The sequence below is a fragment of the Meriones unguiculatus genome, chromosome X (assembly GCF_030254825.1).
Source record: "Meriones unguiculatus strain TT.TT164.6M chromosome X, Bangor_MerUng_6.1, whole genome shotgun sequence".
Taxonomy (NCBI): Eukaryota; Metazoa; Chordata; class Mammalia; order Rodentia; family Muridae; genus Meriones; species Meriones unguiculatus.
Window position 1 is genome coordinate 8,842,042 of NC_083369.1, and position 23,383 is coordinate 8,865,424.

The 23,383-nt window shown below is 40.8% G+C and overlaps 1 protein-coding gene across 1 annotated transcript in view; it reads right to left on the bottom strand.

Moving 5' to 3' along the window:
- LOC110543889 (uncharacterized) overlaps positions 1–23,383 on the bottom strand; it is a 288,801-nt gene that overhangs the window by 171,743 nt on the left and 93,675 nt on the right. Inside the window, 2 exon segments of the mRNA XM_060375459.1 lie at positions 13,141–14,519; positions 14,941–15,050. Of these exon segments, the coding sequence (XP_060231442.1) occupies positions 13,141–14,519; positions 14,941–15,050 (1,489 nt within the window).

The window sequence follows — 23,383 nt, forward strand, 5'->3', positions numbered from 1 at the left end:
AAAGAAATACTCAACCTCATTAGCCATTAGGGAAATGCAAACCAAAACAACCCTGAGATTTCACCTTACACCCATCAGAATGGCCAAGATGAAAATCTCAAGTGACAACACATGCTGGAGAAGGGGAACTGCTGGTGGGAATATAAGCTTGTACAACCACTCTGGAAAGCAATCTGGGGCTTTCTCAGACAACTAGGAATAGCGCTTCCCCAAGATCCAGCCATACCACTACTGGGCATATATCCAAAAGAGGCTCAAGTACACAAAAAGGACATTTGCTCAACCATGTTTGTAGCAGCTTTATTTTTAATAGCCAGAAGCTGGAAACAGCACAGATGCCCATCAACTGAAGAATGGATACAGAAACTGTGGTACATCTATACAATGGAGTATTACTCAGGAAATCATGAAATTTGCAGGTAAATAGTGGGACCTGGAAAGGATCATCCTGAGTGAGTTGTCCCAGAAGCAAAAAGACACATACGGTATATACTGACTCATATAAACATACAACATAGAATAAACTCACTAAAATCTGTACATCTAAACAAACTAAGCAAAAGAGAGGACCCTAACTAAAATGTTCAATCCCCACCTTGAAAGGCAAAGAGGATGGACATCTGAAGAAAAAGAAAACAGGAAACAACCTAGGAACCTGCTACAGAGGGCCTCTGAAAGCCAGAAGAAGAAAACAGGAAACCTTGGAACCTGCCACAGAGGGCCTCTGTAAACCTCTGCCGTGAAGACTGTCAAAGCAGATACTGAGCCTTATGGCCAACTGTCAGTCAGAGTGAATGGAATTTTATGTAAGAAATTGGGAAATAGTAAGAGCTGGAGAGGACAGGGTCTCCACAAGGACAGCAACAGAACAATAAAATTTGAACACAGGGAACTTCGCAGAGACTCATACTCCAACCAAGGAATATTCATGGAGATATCCTAGATCCCTGACAATGCAGCCACTTCTGATGAGAACTGATAGACTAAGATCAGAAAGAAGGAGAGGAGGACCTCCCCTATCAGTGGACTTGGGGAGGGGAATCATGCAGAAAGGGGCAGGGGAGGTTGGGGCCGGGAGGGGAGGAGGGAGGGGCTTATGAGGGGTACAAAATGAATAAAGTGTAATCAACAAAAATTAAATAAAAAATTTAAAAAAAAAGAAAAAAAAAACTTTATGGAACTGGCATAGAAACGGAATGGTGGATAAATGGAATCTAATTAAACGCTCAGAAATAAACCCACACACCTATGGATACTTGACTTTTGACAGATTAGACAAAACCTTACAATTTGAAAATGACAGCATCTACAGCTAATTGTGCTGGTATAACTGGATGTCTACTTGTAGAAAAAAAGCACAAAAGTAAAGTCTAAGTGGATCAAAGACCTCACCATAAAACCAGACACACTAAATCAGTTAGAAGAAAAAGTGGGGAAGAGCCTAGAACTCAAAGCAAAGGAGATAGCTTTCTGAACAGAACATCAACATCACAGGCTCTGAGTTCAACAATCAATAAATGGGACCTCATGAAACTGAAAAGCTTCTGAAAGCAAAGGACATTGTCTTCTGAACAAAACAACTGCCTATGAATTGGGAAAGGATCTTCACCAACCCTATAACTGACAGATGGCTATTAGGCAGAATATAAAAATAAATCTAGAAGTTAAAAAGCAACAAATCAAGTAATCCAATTAAAAATGGTGTAAAGAGCTAAACAGATAATTTTCTTTAGAAGAATATAGAATGGCAGAGGAATACTTAAAGAAATGTTCAATGTCTTTAGTCATCAATGAGATGCAAAGCAAAACAACCGTGAGATTTCATCTTATACCCATAAAAATGGCTAAGATCAAAAACTCAAGTGACAATACATGCTGGAGAGGATGTGGAGAAAGAGTAACCCTCCTCCACTGCTGGTAGGAATGTAAACTTATTCAACCACCTTAGAAATCAGTCTGGCGCTTTTTCATACAATTAGGAATGGTGCTTCCTCAAGATTGAGCTATTCCCGTTCTAGGCAGATATACAAAATATGGTCAAGTACACTACAAGGACATTTATTCAACCATTTTCATAGCAACTTTATTCATGATAACCAAAACCTGGAAACAACCCAGATATCCCTCAATGGAGGAATGGATACATAAATTGTGGTACATTTACACAATGGAATACTTCTTAGCAATTAAAAAACAAGGAAATCATGAAGTTTGCAGGCAAATGGTGGGATCTAGAAAAGATCATCCTGTGTGAGGTATCTCAGAAGCAGAAGACAAAAACAATATATTCTCGCTTATAAGTGGATACTAGACATATAATATAGAATAAACCTACAAAAATCTGTACACATAAAGAAACTAAGGAAGGAGGAGTACCCGGTTTAAGATGATCTATCCTCATTCAGAAAGACAAATGAGATATACATTGGAAGAAGTAGAAAAGAGGAAATAGGACAGGAGCCTACGATAGAGGGCCTACTGAAAGCAGATGCTGAGACTCATAACAGAACTTTTGGCAGAGTGCAGGGAATCTTACGAAAGAAGGGGAGATAGTATGACCTGGAGAGGACAGGAGCTCCACAAGGAGAGCAACAGTAACAAAATATCAGGGCACAAAGGTCTTTTCTGAGACTGATACTTCAACCAAGGACCATTCATGGATATAACCTGGAACCCCTGCTCAGATGTAGCCCATGGCAGCTCAGTATTCCAAGTGAATTTCTAAGGGGAACAGGGACTGTCTCTCACAGGAACCCAGTGGCTAGCTGTTTGACAACCTCCCCTTGAGGGAGTACCAGCCTTGCCAGGCCACAGAGGAGGACAATGCAGCCAGTCCTGACGAGACCTTATAAGCTAGGGTCAGATAGAACAAGAGGAGGATCTCCACTATCAGAGGACTTAGAGAGGGGCTTGTGAGGAGATAAGGGAGGGAGGGTGGGATTGGGAGGGAATGAGGGAGGAGGCTACAGCTGGGATAAAAAGTGTAATAAAAATATAATATTAAAAATATTTAAAAAATGGGAAACAAAACTAAACAGAGAATTCTCAACAGAGGCATCTTAAATGGTGGAGAAGCACTTAAGGAAATGTTCAATGTCCTTTGTCATCAGATAAATGCAAATCAAAATAACTCTGAATTTTATCTTACATTTGTTAAAATGGCCAAGATCAAAAACTCAAGTGATGGTGGAGTTCCAAGATGGCGGCGGCTAGTGTGCAGCTTAGCTGAAGGGGAGAGGACCCGCAACGCGGAAATTGGTGAGTGAAGGGGCTGATCAACTCAGAACAGAGTTATCTAGACTTCCAAGAAGAAAGAGACTAATCATGATCTGAGTCCTTCTAGAATCAGGTCACGGCAGACTCCTCCCGGAGGAGACATCCCGAGAGGTGATCCTCAGGCACTTCCCGACACCCAAAACCCTACTCCCTCTTCGGAGGAGGCAGGAGGCTTCCAGCAAAATCTGCCACAGACCACAGTGTCTGTACCCCAGCCCCAGCAAGAGCTGCAGCTCCCGAGATCGGGGCTGAGAAAACCCAATCCTTTTGGGCACTCGGGGGAGTGCTACCTTAACCCTGCCATGGCGGAGCAGAGGGATAGAGAGGCGCACAGCGGCTTCACAGCGCCCAGTCCCCAGAGCTGCCAGCGGCTCCTAGTGAACAATCTTCAGCTCGGAATCTGGGACTGTGGTCATTCAACAAGTCCTGAGATTCTTCTGGGTCCAGCGCAATAAGGACTAGCACCAAGTCCTAGCACCGGGGGCCCCATGCCCCTGGCAGAAAATCCCCGGCTCAGGATCGGGACTGAGAAATCCCAACCCCTTCTGGCACTCCCCTGAGAGCTCTGCCATAAGCTTGCTCTAGCAGAGGGGAAGCTCAGAGGGGAAGGACAGAGAGGCAGCCTGCCACAGGACACAGCACCCCCTCTCCAGCTCACCCAGCGGCCCCTGGCAGAGAAACCCAAGCTCTGGATCTGAGGACACTCAACCATACCTGGTACTCTCTCAGAATCAGCAAACATAGGCTCTACTGCCAGGTTGCTTCTGGCAGAGAGATCTGGGCCCAGGATCTGGGATTGAGAACACTCAACCCAACTCTTTCCCGAGCTACCCCAGGACCAGTCAACATAACCCCTCCTGGCAGAGGGAAAGGACAGAGAGGCAGCACACAAGAAAGGTGGACACCGAGTCCTGCTGCCAGAGTGCCACAGAGCTGACTGTTAGCCTACCTGCGCATTTCCCGCAGCAGGACCAAATCAGAGAGCAGAGAGCAAGGAATGCTCTCTGTGCATTCCAACTGGTCCTGCAAGAGAGTGAGTGAGCCTTCTAGGGAGAGTTTGCCCAGACCCAGGGCCTCTCCACAGAAGCAACCAGACGAGATCCCTGCTACCCACACCCCTAGCATAGGCATCATAGGAATTCTTAGGATAGCGACCTCAACGTTGAAGCCTCTGCCTTGTGGGTCCACCAGTGTAATCCAGACAAACAATCCCTGGATCTCAGACAGAATTGCACAATAGTGGCCTGCAGGCCACTGCAATAGTCAGAGAATCCCTGCATGCACACAGTGCCTGCTAAAAGCGCATGCGAATAGCACCAGCATCACATTCCTTACTTAGGCAAATCTGAAACCACAATACACATTCCCAAACCAGTGAACCTCTCTCAACTTCCTGAAAAACCAGTCCAGAAAACAGAAAGAGACGATCCTAGCCTGAACTACAAACTCGAGAAACAAGCAGTGAGGGTTATAAATAACCCAGATGGCTAGAGGCAGATGTAAGAACACATCCAACAAAAATCAGGACATAATGACCTCACCAGCAACCCCACAAACCAATGGACACTTCAATTCACTAGATATACAAGAAAACAACCTCAAAACTATGTTTCTCCAGCTATTAGAGGCCCACAAAGATGAAATGAACAAAGCCCTCGGAGAAATAGCCAAAGAAATCGAGATGAACAAAGAGAAAACAGATAGATAGAGCTCTCAGAGAAATGACCACAAAAATTGAGGCAAACAAAGAAGAAATGAACAAAGCTCTTAAAGAAATGTCACAACAAATGAAGGCAAATACAGAAGAAACAAACAAAGCTCTCATAGAAATACAGACAATTATAACCAAAGAAGTAGAGGCACAATTAGAGATATATAGAGAGGAAACGGACAAAAAAAAAAAAAAAATAGAAGCTGTCATTGAAAAGCAGGACTCCACACTCAAACAGATGAAGGAAATGGTGCGGGACATAAAAACAGAATTAGAATCAATAAAGAAAACACAAATAGAGAAAAACCTGGAGCTGGAGAACATAGAGAAAAGATCAGGAACTACAAAGGTAAGCATCACCAACAGAATACAAGAGATGGAAGAAAGAATCTCAGGAGCCGAAGATACACTTGTGGAAATTGACATGTCTTTCAAAGAAAAAATAAAATCAGAAAAGTTCCAAACACAAAACATCCAAGAAATCAAGGACACCATGAAAAGACAAAATCTAAGAATAATAGGAGTAGGAGAAAAAGAAGACATCAGGCTCAAAGACCTGGAAAATATTGTCAAGAAAATTATAGAAGAAAACTTTCTCAACTTAAAGAAGGAGATGGCCATAAACATACAAGAGGCCTAGAGAACACCAAGTAGACTAGACCAGAAAAGAAATTCTTCATGTCACATCATAGTCAAAACACTGAACCTACAGAACAAAGGAAAAATTCTAAAAGCAGCAAGGGAAAAAGGCCAAGTAACATATGAAGGTAGACCTATCAGAGTCACACCAGATTTCTCAAAAGAAACTATGAAAGCCATATGGGCCTGGACAGAAATCACACAGTCCTTTAGGGACCACAGATTCCAACCCAGACTACTATACCCAGCAAAACTTTAAATCAACATAGACGGAGAATTCAAAATATTCCATGAAAAAACCAAATTTAAACAATCTACATAGTAACCCAGCTCTACAGAAGTTACTAGAAGGGAAACTACAAACCAAAGAAAACAACTGCAACTAAGGTAATAGAGGAAATAGATAACTACACACACACAAAAAAAAAAAAAACAAAAGAATACAAGCAATGAAACTCAGTGACACCACCAACCCCACATCTAAAGTAAGTAACAATTGTTGGTCACTAGTTTCTATCAACATCAACGGACTCAACTCCCCAATAAAAAGACACAGACTAACAGAATGGTTGTGAAAACAAGATCCAACATTCTGTTGCATCCAAGAAACACACCTATGCAACAAAGATAAACACTACCTCAGCGTAAAGGGATGGAAAACTGTTTTTCAAGCAAATGGTTCCAGAAAACAAGCTGGAGTAGCCATCCTAATATCTAATAAAATAGACTTTCAACCCAAGTTAATCAAAAAAGATAAGGAGGGCCACTATATTCTCATCAAAGAAAAAATCCACCAAGAGGACATCACAATTTTGAATATCTATGCCCCAAATACAAGAGCATCTACATTCGTAAAGGAAACAATATTAAAGCTTAAATCACACATTGATCCTAATACCTTAATAGTGGGAGACTTCAACACTCCACTCTCACCATGGGACAGATCAACTAGACAGAAAACAAATGGGGAAATAAAAACACTTACAGAGTCCCTAAATCAAATGGACCTAATAGACGTCTACAGATTTTTTCATCCAAACTCAAAAGAGTATACCTTCTTTTCAGCACCGCATGGAACCTTCTCCAAAATAGACCATATAGTTGGTCATAAAGCAAGCCTCAACAGATACAAAAAGATTTAAATAATCTGTTGTATTCTATCTGACCACCATGGACTAAAGCTGGACCTCAACAACAACAGAAATAACAAAAAGCCGACATGCACATGGAAACTGAACAACTTGTTACTCAACGACATCTGGGTTAAGGAAGAAATAAAGAAAGAAATTAAAGACTTCCTAGAATTCAATGAAAATGATGGCACAACATACCCAAATTTATGGGACACATTAAAAGCAGTGCTCAGAGGAAAATTTATAGCACTAAGTGCCTTCAAGAAGAAATTCGTAACATCACATACAAACACCTTAATGGCCCAACTGAACACCCTAGAAAAAAAAAGAAGCAGATGCACCCAAGAGGAGCAGATGGCTGGAAATAATCAAACTAAGGGCTGAAATCAATCAATTAGAAACAAATAAAATTACTCAAAAAAATCAATGAAACAAAAAGCTGGTTCTTTGAGAAAATCAACAAGATAGACAAACCCTTAGCCAAACTAACTAAAAAGCAGAGAGAATCTACCCAAATCAGCAAAATCAGAAATGAAAAGGGTGACATAACTACAGACACTGAGGAAATTCAAACAATCATTAGGTCATACTACAAAAGCCTATATGCCACAAAATTTGAAAACCTAAATGAAATGGACAATTTTCTTTATAGAGTCCATCTTCCAACATTAAGTCAAGATCAGGTAGAAAGACTGAATAGCCCTATATCCCCCAAGGAGATTAAAGCAGTCATTCACAGTCTCCCCTCCAAAAAAAGCCCTGGGCCAGATGGTTTCAGCACGGAATTCTACCAGACCTTCAAATAAGCGCTAACACCAATTCTTCTCCAACTATTCCACAAAATAGAAACAGAAGGTACATTACCAAACTCATTCTATGAAACAACAGTCACCCTGATACCTAAACCACACAAAGACCCAACAAAAAAAGAGAACTTCAGACTATCTCTCTTATGAACATTGATACAAAAATACTCAATAAGATACTTGCAAACCGAATCCAAGAACACATCAAAGATATCATCCACCATGACCAAGTAGGCTTCATCCCAGGCATGCAAGGGTGGTTCAACATACGGAAATCCATCAATGTAATCCACCACATAAACAAACTGAAGGAGAAAAACCACATGATCATCTCCTTAGATGCTGAAAAAGCATTTGACAAAGTCCAACACCCATTCATGTTTAAAGTCTTGGAGAGATCAGGGATATAAGGCACATATCTAAACATAGTAAAGGCAATATACAGCAAACCTATAGCCAACATCAAACTCAATGGAGAGAAGCTTAAATCAATCCCACTGAAATCAGGGACAAGACAAGGCTGCTTACTCTCTCCATACCTCTTCAACATAGTACTTGAAGTCCTAGACAGAGCAATAAGACAACTAAAGGAGATCAAGGGGATACAAATTAGAAAGGAAGAGGTCAAAGTGTCACTATTTCCAGATGATATGATATGATAGTATATATGAGTGACCCCAAATTTCAGCCAGAGAACTCCTCCAGCTGATAAACACCTTCAGCAAAGTGGCAGGACACAAAATCAACTCAAAAAAATCAGAAGCCCTCCTGTATACCAAAGAAAAAAGGGCCAAGAAAGAAATTAGGGAAACAACACCCTTCACAATAGCCACTAATAGCATAAAGTACCTTGGGGTGACACTAACCAAGCAAGTGAAAGACCTGTTTGAGAAAAACTTCAAGTCTCTGAAGAAAGAGATTGAAGAAGATATCAGAAGATGGAAAGATCTCCCGTGCTCTTGGATTGGTAGGATTAACATTGTGAAAATGACCATCCTACCAAAAGCAATCTACAGATTCAATGCAATTCCCATCAAAATACCAACTCAATTCTTCACAGACCTTGAAAAAAAGATTCTCAGCTTCATATGAAGAAACAGAAAATCCCAGAATCTCCAAAATATTCCTGTACAACAACAGAGCATCTGGAAATATCTCCATCCCTGATCTCAAGCTGTACAACAGAGCAATAGTAATAAAAACTGCATGGTATTGGCACAAAAACAGAAAGGAGGATCAATGGAACCGAATAGAAGACCCAGAAATAAACCCACGTACCTATGAAAAGTCACTTTTTGACAAAGCAGCCAAAACCATTCAATGGAAAAAAGATAGCATCTTCAACAGATGGTGCTGGTCTAATTGGATGTCTACATGCAGAAAAATTAAAATAGATCCACATTTATCACCCTGCACAAAACTAAAGTCTAAGTGGATCAAAGACCTCAACATAAATCCAGATATGCTAAACCTGTTAGAAGAAAAAGTGGGGAACAGCCTAGAACTCATTGGCACAGGAGACAACTTCCTGAACAGAACTCCAACAGCACAGGCTCTAAGAGCAACAATCAATAAATGTGACCTCATGAAACTGAAAAGCTTCTGTAAAGCAAAGGAAACTGTCATCAAAACAAAATGACTGCCTACAGATTGGGAAAGAATCTTCACCAACCCTTTATTTGACAGAGGGCTAATATCCAGTGTATCATAAGATTCCCTGCACTCTGCCCAAAGTTTGGCTCTAAGTCTCAGTATTTGCTTTGATACCCTGCAGGGTAGAACCTTACATCTGATTTTTGACAATGATGCCAAAACTATTCAATGGAAAAAAGAGAGCATCTTCAACAAATGATGCTGGTCTAACCAGATGTCTACATGGAGAAAAATGCAAATAGATCCATACTTATCACCCTGCACAAAACTAAAGTCCAAGTGGATCAAAGACTTCAACATAAAACCAAATACACTAAATTGGTTAGAAGAAAAAGTGGGGAAGAACCTTAAACTCATTGGCACAGGAGACAACTTCCTGAACAGAACACCACAGAACAGCACAGAACAGAACAGCACAGGCTCTAAGAGCAACAGTCAATGAATGGGACCTCATGAAACTGAAAATCTTCTGTAAAGCAAAGGACAGTGTCTTCAGAACAAAATGACTGCCTACAGATTGGGAAAGTATCTTCACCAACCCTATATCTGACAGAGGGCTAATATCCAGAATATAGAAAGAACTCAAGAAGATAAACAACAACAAACCAAGCAATCCAATAAAATGTGGGGCATAGAGCTAAACAGAGAATTCTCAATAGAGGAATATCGAATGGCAGAGATACGCTTGAATTCAGATTTTTAAACTTGTGGGGCTCTGCTGGATAAGGTTGAAGTCTGACATCTCAAGATAGCCTTTTTTTTTTTTTTTTTTTTTTTTGCAATCAGTCTATAGTGGTGGACTCCCTTTTCTCAGCACAGTTCTAACTCCCCCATCTGAGTGACCACAGTTCTTATAAGGAGTGTCACATAACCTTCAGAGGAGATTACAAGCCAGAGCCTTTCCTGATAAGAAAAGTGGTCGAGCAAGCATCTGGGAATTCCTAGAAGTGCTCTCCTCTGCTAAGGATATTAGTTTTTAGCAATGGCCTTCAATTATGCTTGGAGAATCTCCCACCCATAGAATAAATAAGTACTGTTATCCTTCTTGTGATGGTACCATGCTACTGCATGTAAAATGAGGCACTATACCAATATACGTAAATCATATATTCCTGACCACCTAACCCCAGCAAAACAAACACATTCACCCTCAAAATCCCTCCCACTGCCCGAAGTTTGTAAGTCCTTGATTTCAAAGAAATTTGCTTGCTGTTTGTGTGCTATGTGATACCATCAGCCTTCCAATAATGGCCACCTGAGATTCATCATTTATTCCCTGCAGGGCCTCATCTCACCAGGCCTACCTTCTGGCCAGGTGGGCCTGGGCATCACCAGGATTGTGTCTTGGCTGCAAGACCACCAGGAATGGGCTTTGGCCTGCATCTTTGTTGTTCTTAGCACAGCAGCTTAACCAAGAACTGTAACACTTTGGTATCACCAGAGGCTTTGGAATGTCTGAGTTTCCATTGCCACCAGTGCTCACACTCTTTTTTTAAATTAAATTTTATTTTTTATATTAATTACAGTTTATTCACTTTGTATCCCAGCTGTAGCCCCCTCCCTCATTCCTTCTCAATCCCACTCTCCTTCCCTCATCTCCTCCCATTTCCCTCTCCAAGTCCACTGATAGGGGAGGTCCTCCTCCCCTTCCATCTCACCCTATCTTATCAGGTCTCATCAGGACTGTCTGCATTGTCCTTCTCTGTGGCCTGTCAAGGCTTCTCACCCCTCAGGGGGCAGGTCATAAAAGAGCCAGCCACTGAGTTCATGTCAGAGACAGTCCCTGTTCCTCTTAGGGTACCCACTTGGATACTGAGCTGCCATGGACTACATCTGAGCAGGGGTTCTAGGTTATATCCATGAATGGTCCTTGGTTGGAATATTAGTCTCAAAAAAGAACCTTGTGTCCAGGTAATTTGGTTTTGTTGCTCTCCTTGTGGAGCTCCTGCCCTCTCCAAGTCCCACTATCTACCCCTTCTTTCAAAGGATTCCCTGCACTCTGCCCAATATTTGGTTATGAGTTTCAGTATCTGCTTTGATACACTGTTGGTTAGTCTCTCACAGGCCCTCAGTGGTAGGTTCCTGTCCTGTTTCCTGTTTTCTCCTTCTTCCAGTATCCATCCTGTTTGTCTTTCTGAGTGAGTATTGATCATCTTACTCAGGGACCTCTTTCTTGCTTAGCTCTCACTCTTAAATGATCTAAACTGTAACAATCTGTCCTTTCCCAGACCCAAGCCTAGCACACATGGTCCTCTCCCTTAACTGTTCTAGCTACTCCTGAGAGAAACGGAACCCCCATTCTCCACCTGGAATCTGAGTTCCAGGCCCCTGTCAAACTGAGACCTACAAAACTGTTTTTCTAAATTAGAAAATCCTGATGATAAAAATGTTAAAATACATGTACCATGTTCACGCAAGAGACTGCCCCTGCTCCCCTTACCAAGAGACCCCCATGGGCTACATCTGAGCAGGTCCTGGCATCAACTCAATTGCTTGTTCTTTGAACACCTCCCCCTATTGAGGCGGCCTTGTGAGGCCACAGGAAAAAGAGTATCCAGACAGTCTTGATGAGACCTGATATGCAAGAGTCAGATAGTAGGGGAGGAGGACCTTCCCTATCAGTGGACTAGCAGAGGGATATGGGGGAGGGAAGAAGGAGGGAATGGGGCTGGGAGGAGATGAGGGAGGGGCTACAACTGGGATACAAATTGAATAAGTTGTAATAATAATAATAATAATAATAATAATGAAAAGAACAGAAAAATACATGCATCACAAGTGTGTTTTTAAACTAAGGCATTACATTAAATAAGCCTAAATTCAAATTACCAGACAAATAACTTGAACTTATTTTCATTAAGGTTTTCAATGGCAAATAACTCTTTGAGTTGACTGGTAGTGCATCTTCATAGCCAACAACATAAACACTGAAGCATGAGTTCACACTCTATTATTTACTTTGGTTACTCATTTGTCCTTCGGTTTCTCCACTGGTAAAATAAAGATTGTAACAGTAATCTACCTTCTAGTATTGAGAGGTCTTAATCCATTTGTATATGTAAAATCTGTGAGCTTTAATAAACTAGTGACTCTGAATCAATACTAATTAGTACACACAAATGTTTAGAGTTATTCATAGCAGTTCTATGTAAAGCCCATACATATAAAAATTTAATTAAATTGCCTAGGGCAGTGATTCTCCACCTTCCTAATGCTGTGACCCTTTCATACAGTTCTCATATTGTGGTGACCCCCAACCATAAAATTATCTTTATTGTTACTTCATAACAGTAATTTTGCTACTGTTATGAATCATATTGTAAGTATCTGATATGTAGGATATGTGACCACTGTGAAAGGGTAATTTGACCTGCAAAGGAATCACAACCCACAAGTTGAGAGCCACTGGTCTAAGAGATTAAGAATTATTATATTATGATAAAATAAACATGAGAAACAGATAAATGCACACTAGCTATTGAAAATTATGGAACTTGAGGGAAACCTTTATGAGAGAACAAAGGTTATTTGAAAGCTAATGTACTTAGGCTTCTATGCTTAAATCTTTTTTAATAATAACTAAACAAGGAAAATCTCCTTTTACCTCTTCCAGAATGATGGGCACGAAATTTAACATTTAAGTCTTGAATCAGAATAGAGATTGTTTCTATACGCATTTTAACTTTTTTTCCTTTTAAAATAGAACAGATAAAAAATTGTCTAAAGCAAGATATTCCTCATTTTAAAAGTGACATAAAAATCTGGCATTAAGATGCATAGTCTCTGAATTTCTTATGGGTTTTCTTAAGTGATTTCAGCCCCAGATATATCAAAGCTACTGACATTTTTGGAAGTGTTAAAATGTTATTAATAAAATTTATAAAATAAGATATTTCCAAAAGCCACATACATTTTAACTTACCTGGAGGACGATTATCCTTTCTGCGAGCACCGAGACGATATATTTCATTTTCTGAATCACGGCAGTCAGACGCCAAGAGATGTCCTTCTCTTTCCTTATCCATTTGAAACCCCTCATTGTCTAATCCCTTCTCAGTCTTTATGAGGTGTCTTTTACTTTCAGGTTCATTTTGATGTCTTTCATTTTCAGATTGTGTCTGATGTATTTCAGATCTGGAGCCTACTTGATCTTTTTCAGTGATGCTCTGAAATGTTTGAAGGTCATCCTGACATTTTCCAAAGCTATCTTGAGGTGTTACAGACCTAAACTGATATTTTCCAGAGCTGTCCCAGTGTCCTTCATGATCAGAATCTGATTGTTTTCTTTTAACATCTAACCAGTGTTGTGGAGACTCAGACCTAGGTGCATCCTTGAGTCCTTCCAAATTACAGGTACTTTGACATGTTTCAGCCTTCTTCATGTGCTTCACAGAATCAGAGGATATCACAGGGCTTTCAGAGTCTGAGTTCACTGTCCTTCTTTCAGACCAAGAATCCCTTGGAAAGTTTTTGTTAGCAGTGCTCTGGTGAAATGTTTTTGTACCCATGAAACACTTTACAGCTTCTGAAGCTAACGCAGATCTTTCTGAATCTGAGTCCACATCACTTGGGTCAGAGTCAGAGTCCATCATATACCTCTTAAATCTTGATTTTTTTCTTTTGTCAACATGTATCAGATGTACCTTAGCTTTTGGTGTTCTATCCTTTCTTTTGTATGGGTGCACTGAATAACTTTCAGTATCAGAAATCATCCAGAAATTTTCACTTTCCATCACTGTTTCTTCAGATTCCATCATTCGTTTTATAGAATCTGAAGCCATTTGGTGTCTTTCTTCTTTCTTCCTTTCACTGTCAGAGTCAGAGTACCTTTCAGAGTCAGAATCTTCCAGGAACTTTTCTGAGCCTGAGGCCACCCAGTCTTTCAGAGATCCTGATTCCACCTGGTACTGTTCAATTCTCACCAGGGGTTCCCCAGTTTGGGTCAAGTCTTCAACAGAGACTGAATCTACTGGATATGTTCCTGCTTTAAACAGCTGTTTTCTAGAGTCTGAATCCCTAGGAGATTTTTCTGAGTCAGAGACTACTCCCAATATTACTGATCCAGAGTCTTTAGATTGTTTATCAACTTCAAAATCTGAGACAATACCTCTGTCAGAGTCAGAATCAATCACACATCGTTCAGAACCAGAGTCTATAAGAGGAGTATCACTTTCAATTATTGTCAGGTCTTGTAGAGTTTTATAAAAAGAACTACCTAAAGTTTCAGATGCATCTGCATCAGGAATTTCTTTTTCTGATTTGTTTTCTTTATCATGTTCCAGTGTAATTGCGCCTTCATCACTTAAAGAAAAACAAACATGAATATGTTTATGTATTTTCCAGTTGGTACTAAGATATTATGGGTCTATTCAATTTTTTTCTGTAAGAACATACTATGAAGATCATAGTCCTACCTGCTGATCATATAAAGCAAAAGACAACACTAAAGTTTTTGTACCATTATATATATACTGTGTTTATTTTACACTCACTTGCATCTTTCTCTCACATTAACACTTTTCCAATGGACTTAAAAGTACCTCCCTGAGTAGGATACTTGCTTGTTAACAAGTGGTACTCTTGTCCCTATCTAGTCAATATATCAACATTTATGGATCAAGTACCATGCTTAAAGTGTAATGTAAATTAAATGTAGACTATTTTTACATTTAAGTCTAGGTGAAAATTGTACATAGGTAGATCTGATTATTAGGAGATTTACCTTGGACTGTCAACTCTTTGTGAAGGTGAATAACTCTCAGGTACGCTTTGATTTGGAAGGGATGCATATTGTATGGGAGCTCCATATGAAAAGATGGTTGTAGTTACTGGCTGAAAAACAAATAAATTATAAAGTTATAGCTTTTTAACTTACACACAAAACACAGCATACTAAAGCATTTAAACTAGAGAGGATATTAACTCTCTAGTCTAAGTTACAAAGGCTTCATATAACCTGAGTAAAACTTCAGAATTAAAAATTAAATGCAAGGGTAGACACAGCACACACATTATGAGATGTTTGTTCATCATCTGTGTTCCTATAAACTAATTTCCACTTCTAAATACTGGAACTATGCAACTCAGTCTTTGGACTGCATTTAACTGGCATTTGATTCAAATTAGAGTAACTAGACATTATTTGTTAGATATTTAGACTAATTTAGAAATTCAGAAAAATTTCCCCTGCTAGTTGTGTGAAATGAGTATAGGCCATCTCAGTCTCTATGTAAAAGCTAATTCTGTCATTTGCTTAGAGGAGTATAACAACCTTTAAAGAAGAACAAAACAGCCATGCATAGATAAAGTACACACAAATTATCATATGCTTCTAGAAAAACAGAAATGGAAATATTTTTTATCAAGTTCTTGATATTTTTTGTTTCTAATTCGTTTTCTTCCATCAAGTATTAACTCAATTTTCTGTCCTTGACTATTTTAACGGTGTAATAGATTACTGAAACAAGTCTACCCAACCTGTCCACTTTTTCCTTCCTCAAGTATAAATAAAGATTTGTTTCTTTCAATCACAGTAAATTTGGTGAGAGATCAGAATTGCAGTCAGTAATTTAATAAAAAAACTGAAAGTAAAAATTGTGTAATAAATTTGACTTTCAGACACATGAAAAATACATACAAAGAAAGAAAGTTGAAGGATGACCAAAATTAATTTGATCTATGTGAAAAGATTACTTTTTTAATGTAACTTGAATGAGACATAACAATACAGTATAATATACAATTTATGTAGAATATAAAAATTTCCATAATATCTCTTATATTTAAAAATTGATGGTACTACATGAGAGGTTTGAAATCTACTTTCTCAGAAGATAACAGGGAAGCTCGGACAAGATATTTAAGATTTTTTTACAATCTTATAAAAATTATAAAATGTAAATGACTAACAAAGATAACATTTATTAATAAACAATAAAAATATTAAAATTTCCACATTACAGTACATGGAAAATAGCATTTAGGATCCAAGATGGATCAGGATCTGAAACTCCAAAATTGATGGGTGGAGGGGCAGCTGAAGCCAGAATATGGACATTGAGGCTTCCTGGGCAAGAAGGGACAACCCGTGAGCTGAGACATTTTGGATCCAGGTCACCTGCGGACATTTTTGGGCTTAAGAGTGGTGAACATTCAACACCCCTGCACTTCCCCTTGACAGGCCTCCCTTCTTCCTCCTCCGCAGAAGGGAGCCCGCAGCTTGGTAACTGAGACAGAAGAGGTGACCAGTGTCAGGCTGCAGTACAAGCTTTCCAAGGCCTCACAGCTAGCACCTGTACCAGCCTCTCATGTCTGCAGCAGTGGCAGTGGGGTGGTAGCAGTGTGGCAGCTAGTCCTAACAGGAGCCTCCATGCTCCTTGACTGAGAGAACCAAAGTGGCTATAGCAAGTAAGGATCTCTCAGCCCAGCTGACAAACAGTGGATACCACTGAGCTGACTGATATCCTATACCCTCATTTGCCCCTACAGGGCCAAATCTGAGAGTGAAAAACAGAGGGAAACCTTGTGCTTTCTAATTAGGCCTGCAAGAGCACTTTCAAGTGAGTGCATGGAGAGCCCTAGATCCAGGGTCCCTCTACGCTGGCAGCCAGACATCAGAACCCTTCCACCCAGAGCCCCACAGCAGGTAACATAGGGATTCTTTGCACAGCACTCTCAGCATTCAAGCCCCTGTTCTGTGGGTCTACCAGTGGAGTCCAGGGAAGCAATTCCTAGAGGTCAGAGAGATCTGAATACCAGGAGGTCAGTACCCCAGGCCTGTAGGCCACTGAAGTATTAAGGGTATTTATGCATGCTCATTGTGCCTACTAACAGCACCAGCACAAACACACCCTCCTGCACTTAAGCCCCCACATTCCAAGCATCTACACCCTCTAGCACCCTGTCATTCAAGGCACACTTCCATGCATACAACAGCTCTTGCTCGCCCACACTTGTGCACACACACCAGTGACATTTCTCCCTTAGCTATAGCTGAAACACAGACACACACTATCAAACTGGTGGGCCTCTCTCATCTTCCTGAAGAATACTCCAGACACCAGAGAAAAACGAATCCAGTCAGAAGTAAGACTCCAGAAAGGAACAGCAAAGGTTAAGGATTAGCAGATGGGTAGAGGTTGGCATCAGAACACATCCAACAAAAATCAGGACATCATGGCTTCATAAGCAATCCCCCAAATCAATGGATATTTTAATTCATCAGAAACATAGGAAAATTATTTTAAATTATGCTTAAACAGTTATTAAAGGCATGTAAAGAGGAAACAAACATATCTCTCAAAGAAATAGCAACACAAATGGAGGCAAATAAAGAGGAAATGAACAATCCTCTTGAAGAAATACAGGCAAATACAGCAAAACAAATAGAGGTACCAGTAAAGGCATAGAGAAGAAACAAACAAAACTCTCAAAGAAATACTGGCAACTACAGACAAATAAATAGAGGTGCAAATACAGGCAGAATTAGTGGCATATAGAAAAGAAATGAACAAAAAATAGAGGCCATCATGGAAAGACAGGAATCGAAATTCAAATAGATGAAGGAAATGGTGCAAGACATGAGAACAGAATTAAAATCAATACAGAAAACACAGAGAAAGCCCTGGAGCTGGTGAACTTAGAGAAAAGATCAGGAACCATAAAGGTAAGCATCTCTGCTGCTGAAGATACATTTGAAGAAATTGATACTTCTCTCAAAGAAAAAGTAAAATCAGGAAAGTTCCAAACACAAAACTTCCAAGAAATCAATGATGCCACGAAAAACTGAAATCTAAGAATAAAAGGAATAGATGAAAAAGAAGATTCCAGGCTCCAAAGTCCAGAAAATATTTTCAAGAAAATCATAGAAGAAAATCTTTCCAACTTAAAGAAAGAGATGTCCATAAACATACAATAGGCCTACAGAACGCCGAATAGACTAGACCAGAAAAGGAAATCCTCACGTCACATCATAGTCAAAACACTAAATCTACAGAACAAAGAAGAGATATTAAAAGCAGCAAGGGAAAAAGGCCAAATAACACATAAAGGTAGACCTATCAGAATCACACCACAGTTCTCAAAAGAAACTATGAAAGCCAGAAGGGCAGATATCATGGAGACTCTAAAGGACCATAGATGCCAACACAGCAAAGCTCTCAATCAACATAAATGGAGAAAACAAAATATTCCATGACAAAACTAAACTTAAACAAAATCTACACAGTAACCTAGCCCTACAGAAGACATTAGAAGGAAATCTCCAATCCAACAAAAACACAGAAACACCCAAGAAAACACAGGATAAAGAAACTTCACGGAAGATCCAAGATAGCGGCAGCTAGCGTGCACCTTATCTGAGGGGCAAAGGACCTGAAATGTCGAAATTAGTGAGTGAAGGGGCTACTGAACCGAGAACAGAGTTATTGAGGCTTCCAGGGAGAAAGAGACTAACCATGAACTGAGTCCATCTAGAATCAGATCACTAGCAGATTCTTCCAGGGACTTGATCCCTAGGCACTTCCCCATATCCAACTCTCCATTCCCTCTTTGGAAGAGGCAGGAGGCAGCCAGCAGAATCCTCCACAGACCACATCACCTATGCCCCAGCCCAGCAACAGCAGCGGCTCCTACCAAAGAAACCCCAGCTCAGAATCTGGGTCTGAGAATACCCAACCCTTTCAGGCACTACCTTGAGAATGCTGCCATAAGCCTATCCTGGCAGAGCAGAAGGATAGAGAGGCTCACTGAGGGTTCTGTCACAGATCACAGTGCCTGGGCTCCAGCGCAGCTGACTTCTCCTAGCAAACAAACCCCGGCTCATGAGCTGGGAATGAGGTCACTCAAGCCTTCCTGACACTCTCCTGGGACCAACAGCAATAAGGTCTAGCACCAAGCTCTAGTACTGGCGGCCCCTGGCAGAGAAACCCTGGCTCAGGATTTGGGACTGAGAATACCCAACCCTTCCAGGCATCCCCCTGAGACCGCCGCCATAAGGTTGCCTTAGCGGAGGGGAAGGACAGAAAGGTGGCCTGCAAATTCAACCACAGGCCACAGTGCCTTGGCTCCAGCAAAACTGGGGGGTGGGGAGGGCCCTGGAAAAGAAACCTCGACTCAGGACCTGAGACTGAGATTACTCAACCCTTCCTAGTACTCCCCCGTACCTACCAACCACAGTAAGTTCTAGCACTGGAGGCTCCTGGCAGAGAAACCCCGATTCTGGATCTGAGACTGAGGACACTCAACCCTTCCTGGTACTCCCCCCAGAATTGAACACCATAAGCGCTAGCGCCGGGTGTCTTCTGGCAGAGATACCCAGCCCAGGATCTGGGACTGAGGACACTCGACTCAACACTTTCTAGTACTCTCCCGGGTCCAGCAGCAGAAAACCTTCCCTGGAGGGGAAGGACAGAGAGGAGACCTGTGGATTCCACCACAAGCCACAGCACCTGGGCCCTGGCCTCGGGATCTGGGACAGAGGAGATTCAGTCCCTACTCCCCTTATCCACCTCCACCCCAGCACTTCCCTGGGTCCAGCCACCAAAATCATTCCCTAGTGTAAGGGAAGAATAGAGAAGAGGCCTGCAGAGTTCGACCACACTGCCCAGGCCCTAGCACTGGCTGCGCTCAGCACAGCACACAGTGCAGGTGGACACCAAGACCTGCTGCTACAGCGCCACTGAGCTGACTGTTAGCCTACACCTGCATTTGCCCCAGCAGGATCAAATCGGAGAGTAGAAAGCAAGAGGAACCCCTGTGCTTTCTAACTGGTCCTGCAGGGAGTGAGTGTACCTTCAAGGGAGTGTTTGCAGAGCCCCAGATCCAGGGCCCCTCTACAGAAGCCACCAAACAACAGATCCCAGGGCCTCTCTAAGCAAGCAACCAGAAGAGATCCCTGCCACCCACCCCCCTAGTGTGGGCATCATAGGGATTCTTGGGACAGTGATCCCAAAACTGAAGCCTGTGCCCCGAGGGGCTACCAGTGAATTCCAGGCAAACAATTCCTGGATCTCCGACAGAGCTGCATACCAGTGGCCTGGGGGCCACTGCAATAGTCAGGGAATCCATGCATGCACACTGCACACGCTAAAGGTGCCTGCGAATAGTACCAGCATCACATTCCTTACTTAGGTAAAGCTGAAACCACAACGCACACTCCCAAACCAGTGAACCTCTCTCATCTTCCTGAAAAACAGTCCAGAAACAGAAAAAGACAGTCCTAGCCTGAAGTACAGACTCCAGGAACAAACAGTGAGGGTTACAGATAAGCAGATGACCAGAGGCTGACGTAAGAACACACCTAACAAAAATCAGGACATCATGGCTTCACCAGCAACCTCCCAACTCAAAGGATACTTCAATTCACTAGATACACAAGAAAACGACTTTAAAACTATGTTTTCCCAGCTATTAGAGGCTCATAAAGAGGAAATGAACAAATCTCTCGGAGAAATGGCCACACAGATTGAGGCAAATAAAGAGGAAATGACCAAGTCTCTCAGAGAAATAACTACACAAATTGAGGCAAATAAAGAAGAAATGAACAAAGCTATCAAAGAAATACAGCCAAACAAGTAGAGGCACAAATACTGACATACAGAGAGAAAATGAACAAAAAAATAGAAGCTATCATTAAAAAACAGGACTCCACATTCAAACAGATGAAGGAAATGGTGCAAGACATGAAAACAGAATTATAATCAATAAAGAATACACAGAGAAAAACCTGGAGCTGGAGAACATATGGAAAAGATCAGGAACTACAAAGGTAAGCATCACCAACAGAATACAAGAGATGGAAGAGAGAATCTCAGGTGCCGAAGATGCACTTGCAGAAATTGATACGTCTCTCAAAATAAATAAATAAATAAATAAATAAATAAATAAAATCAGAAAAGTCTTGTTTTCTCCTACTTCCAATGTCCAAGTAACAGGACAGGAGACTACCACAGAGGGCCTCTGAAAGACTCTACCTAGCAGTATATCAAAGCAGATCCTGAGACTCATAACCAAATAGTCAGCAGAGTACAGGGAATCATATGAAAGAAGGTGGAGTCAATATGACATGGAGAGGATAGCAGCTCCACAAGGACCAAATATATCTGGGCACAGGGGTCTTATATGAGAATGTTTCTCCAACCAAAGACCATGTATGGATATAACCTGGAACCTCTGCTCGGATGTAGCCTGTGGTAGCTCAGTAACCGAGTGGGTACCCTAGCAAGAGGAATAGGGACTATTTTTCACATAACTCAATGGCAGACTCTTTGAATTCCCCACCCCACAAGCAGCCCTGCTAGGCCACAAAGGAGGACTTTGTATCCAGTCCTGAAGATACCTGATAAACAGGATCAGATGAAAGGGGAGGAGGTTCTCCCCTATCAGTGGACTTGGAAATGGGCAGAGAGGAGATGATGGAAGGAGGGTGGAATTGGGAGGGAATAAAGGAGTGGGATACAGCTGGGATACAGAGTTAATAAAATGTAACTAATAATAAAAATAAAAAGAAATAATAAATTAAAAAATAAGTGGGCTTTATTTAGAGGGGAACGTTGTACTATTTCTTAAGTCACATAAACATATTTGTAAGTGTTATTTTGAAAATAAAATTATTTTTCAATATGAAAAAAATAAAAAATAAAAAAACAAATTATATATTATGCTGGTTTAGACACAGATTAACATCAATCCCTTATTAGTAGGTGACTTCAATACCACACTTTCTCCAATAGACCAGTCATTTAGACAAAAGAAAGGAAAAAAAAATATCAAAATTAATTAATATCCTACATCAAATGGACTTAACAGATATCCACAAAATATTCTACCCAAACACCAAAGATTACACATTCTTTCAGTAGCAGTTAGATACTTTTCTAAAATAGAACATATTCTAAAAAACAGAACAAATTGTTACAAATTTAAAATGACTGAAATAACTCCTTGTATACTATCTGACCAAAATGCAATAAAATTGAAAATTGACAGCAAACAAATAGTAATCCCACAAATCATTGGATATTAAAAAACTCATTACTGAATTATTAATTGGATAAAGAAAAAATCATGAAATAAAAACAAATTCCTGGAATTAAATGAAGAAGAAATTATAACACAATCCAATCCCTGGGATTGAAAGCAATCTTTTTTTAATAATTATTTTATTAATTACAGTTTATTCAATTTGTATCCTCCCTGTAGCTCCCTCCCTCTCCCTTCCCAATCCTACCCTTCCTCCTTCTCCCCCACCTGTGCCTCTCCCCCAGTCCACTGATAAGGGAGGTCCTCCTGCTCTTCCCTCTGATCCTAGTCTATCAGGTCTCATCAGGAGTGGCTGTTTTCCTTTGTGGCTTGGTAAATCTGCTCCCCCCTCAGGGGGAGATGATCAAAGAGCAGGCCAATCAGTTCCTGTCAGAGACAGTCCCTGAACCCAGTTGGACACTGAACTGCCATGGGCTACCTCTGTGCAGGAGTTCCAGGCCATCTCCATGAGTGGTCCTTGGCTGGAGTATCAATCTCAAAAAAGAACCCAGTGCCCAAACTTTTTGGATCTGTTGCTCTCCTCGTGGAGCTCCTGTCTCCTCCAGGTCTTACTATCTCCCACTTCATACATAAGATTGTAGACTTATGTACAATCTTCAGCAATCAATCTAGCACTTTCTGAGACAATTAGGAATAGTACTACCTCAAGATCCAGCTATACCACTTCTAGGCATTTATCCAAATACACTCAAGTATACAACAACAACATCTGCTCAACCATGTTTGTAGCAACTTTATTTATAATATCCAGAAGCTGGCAACAACCAAGATGCCTCTTGGTTGAGCAATGGATACAGCAATTGTGGTACATCTACACAATGGAATATTACTCAGCAATTAAAACAAGGAAATTATAAAATTTGCAGGTAAATGGTGGGAACTGGAAAGGATCATCCTGAGTGTGGAATCCCAGAAGTAGAAAATCACAAGCAACCAAAGTGCAGAGTTGTGGAGCCCAGTCACAATGGATGCATTTATAAAGCACTGCTACACCTAAGACTCGGTGGACATTATGGAAGAGGGGGCAGATAGACTGTAAAAGCCAGAGGATTAGGACTTTGCTCTGAGATTGTGTCTCCTAGAAACATCAAAATCTACATCTGTAAAGTCACAACAACGTGACT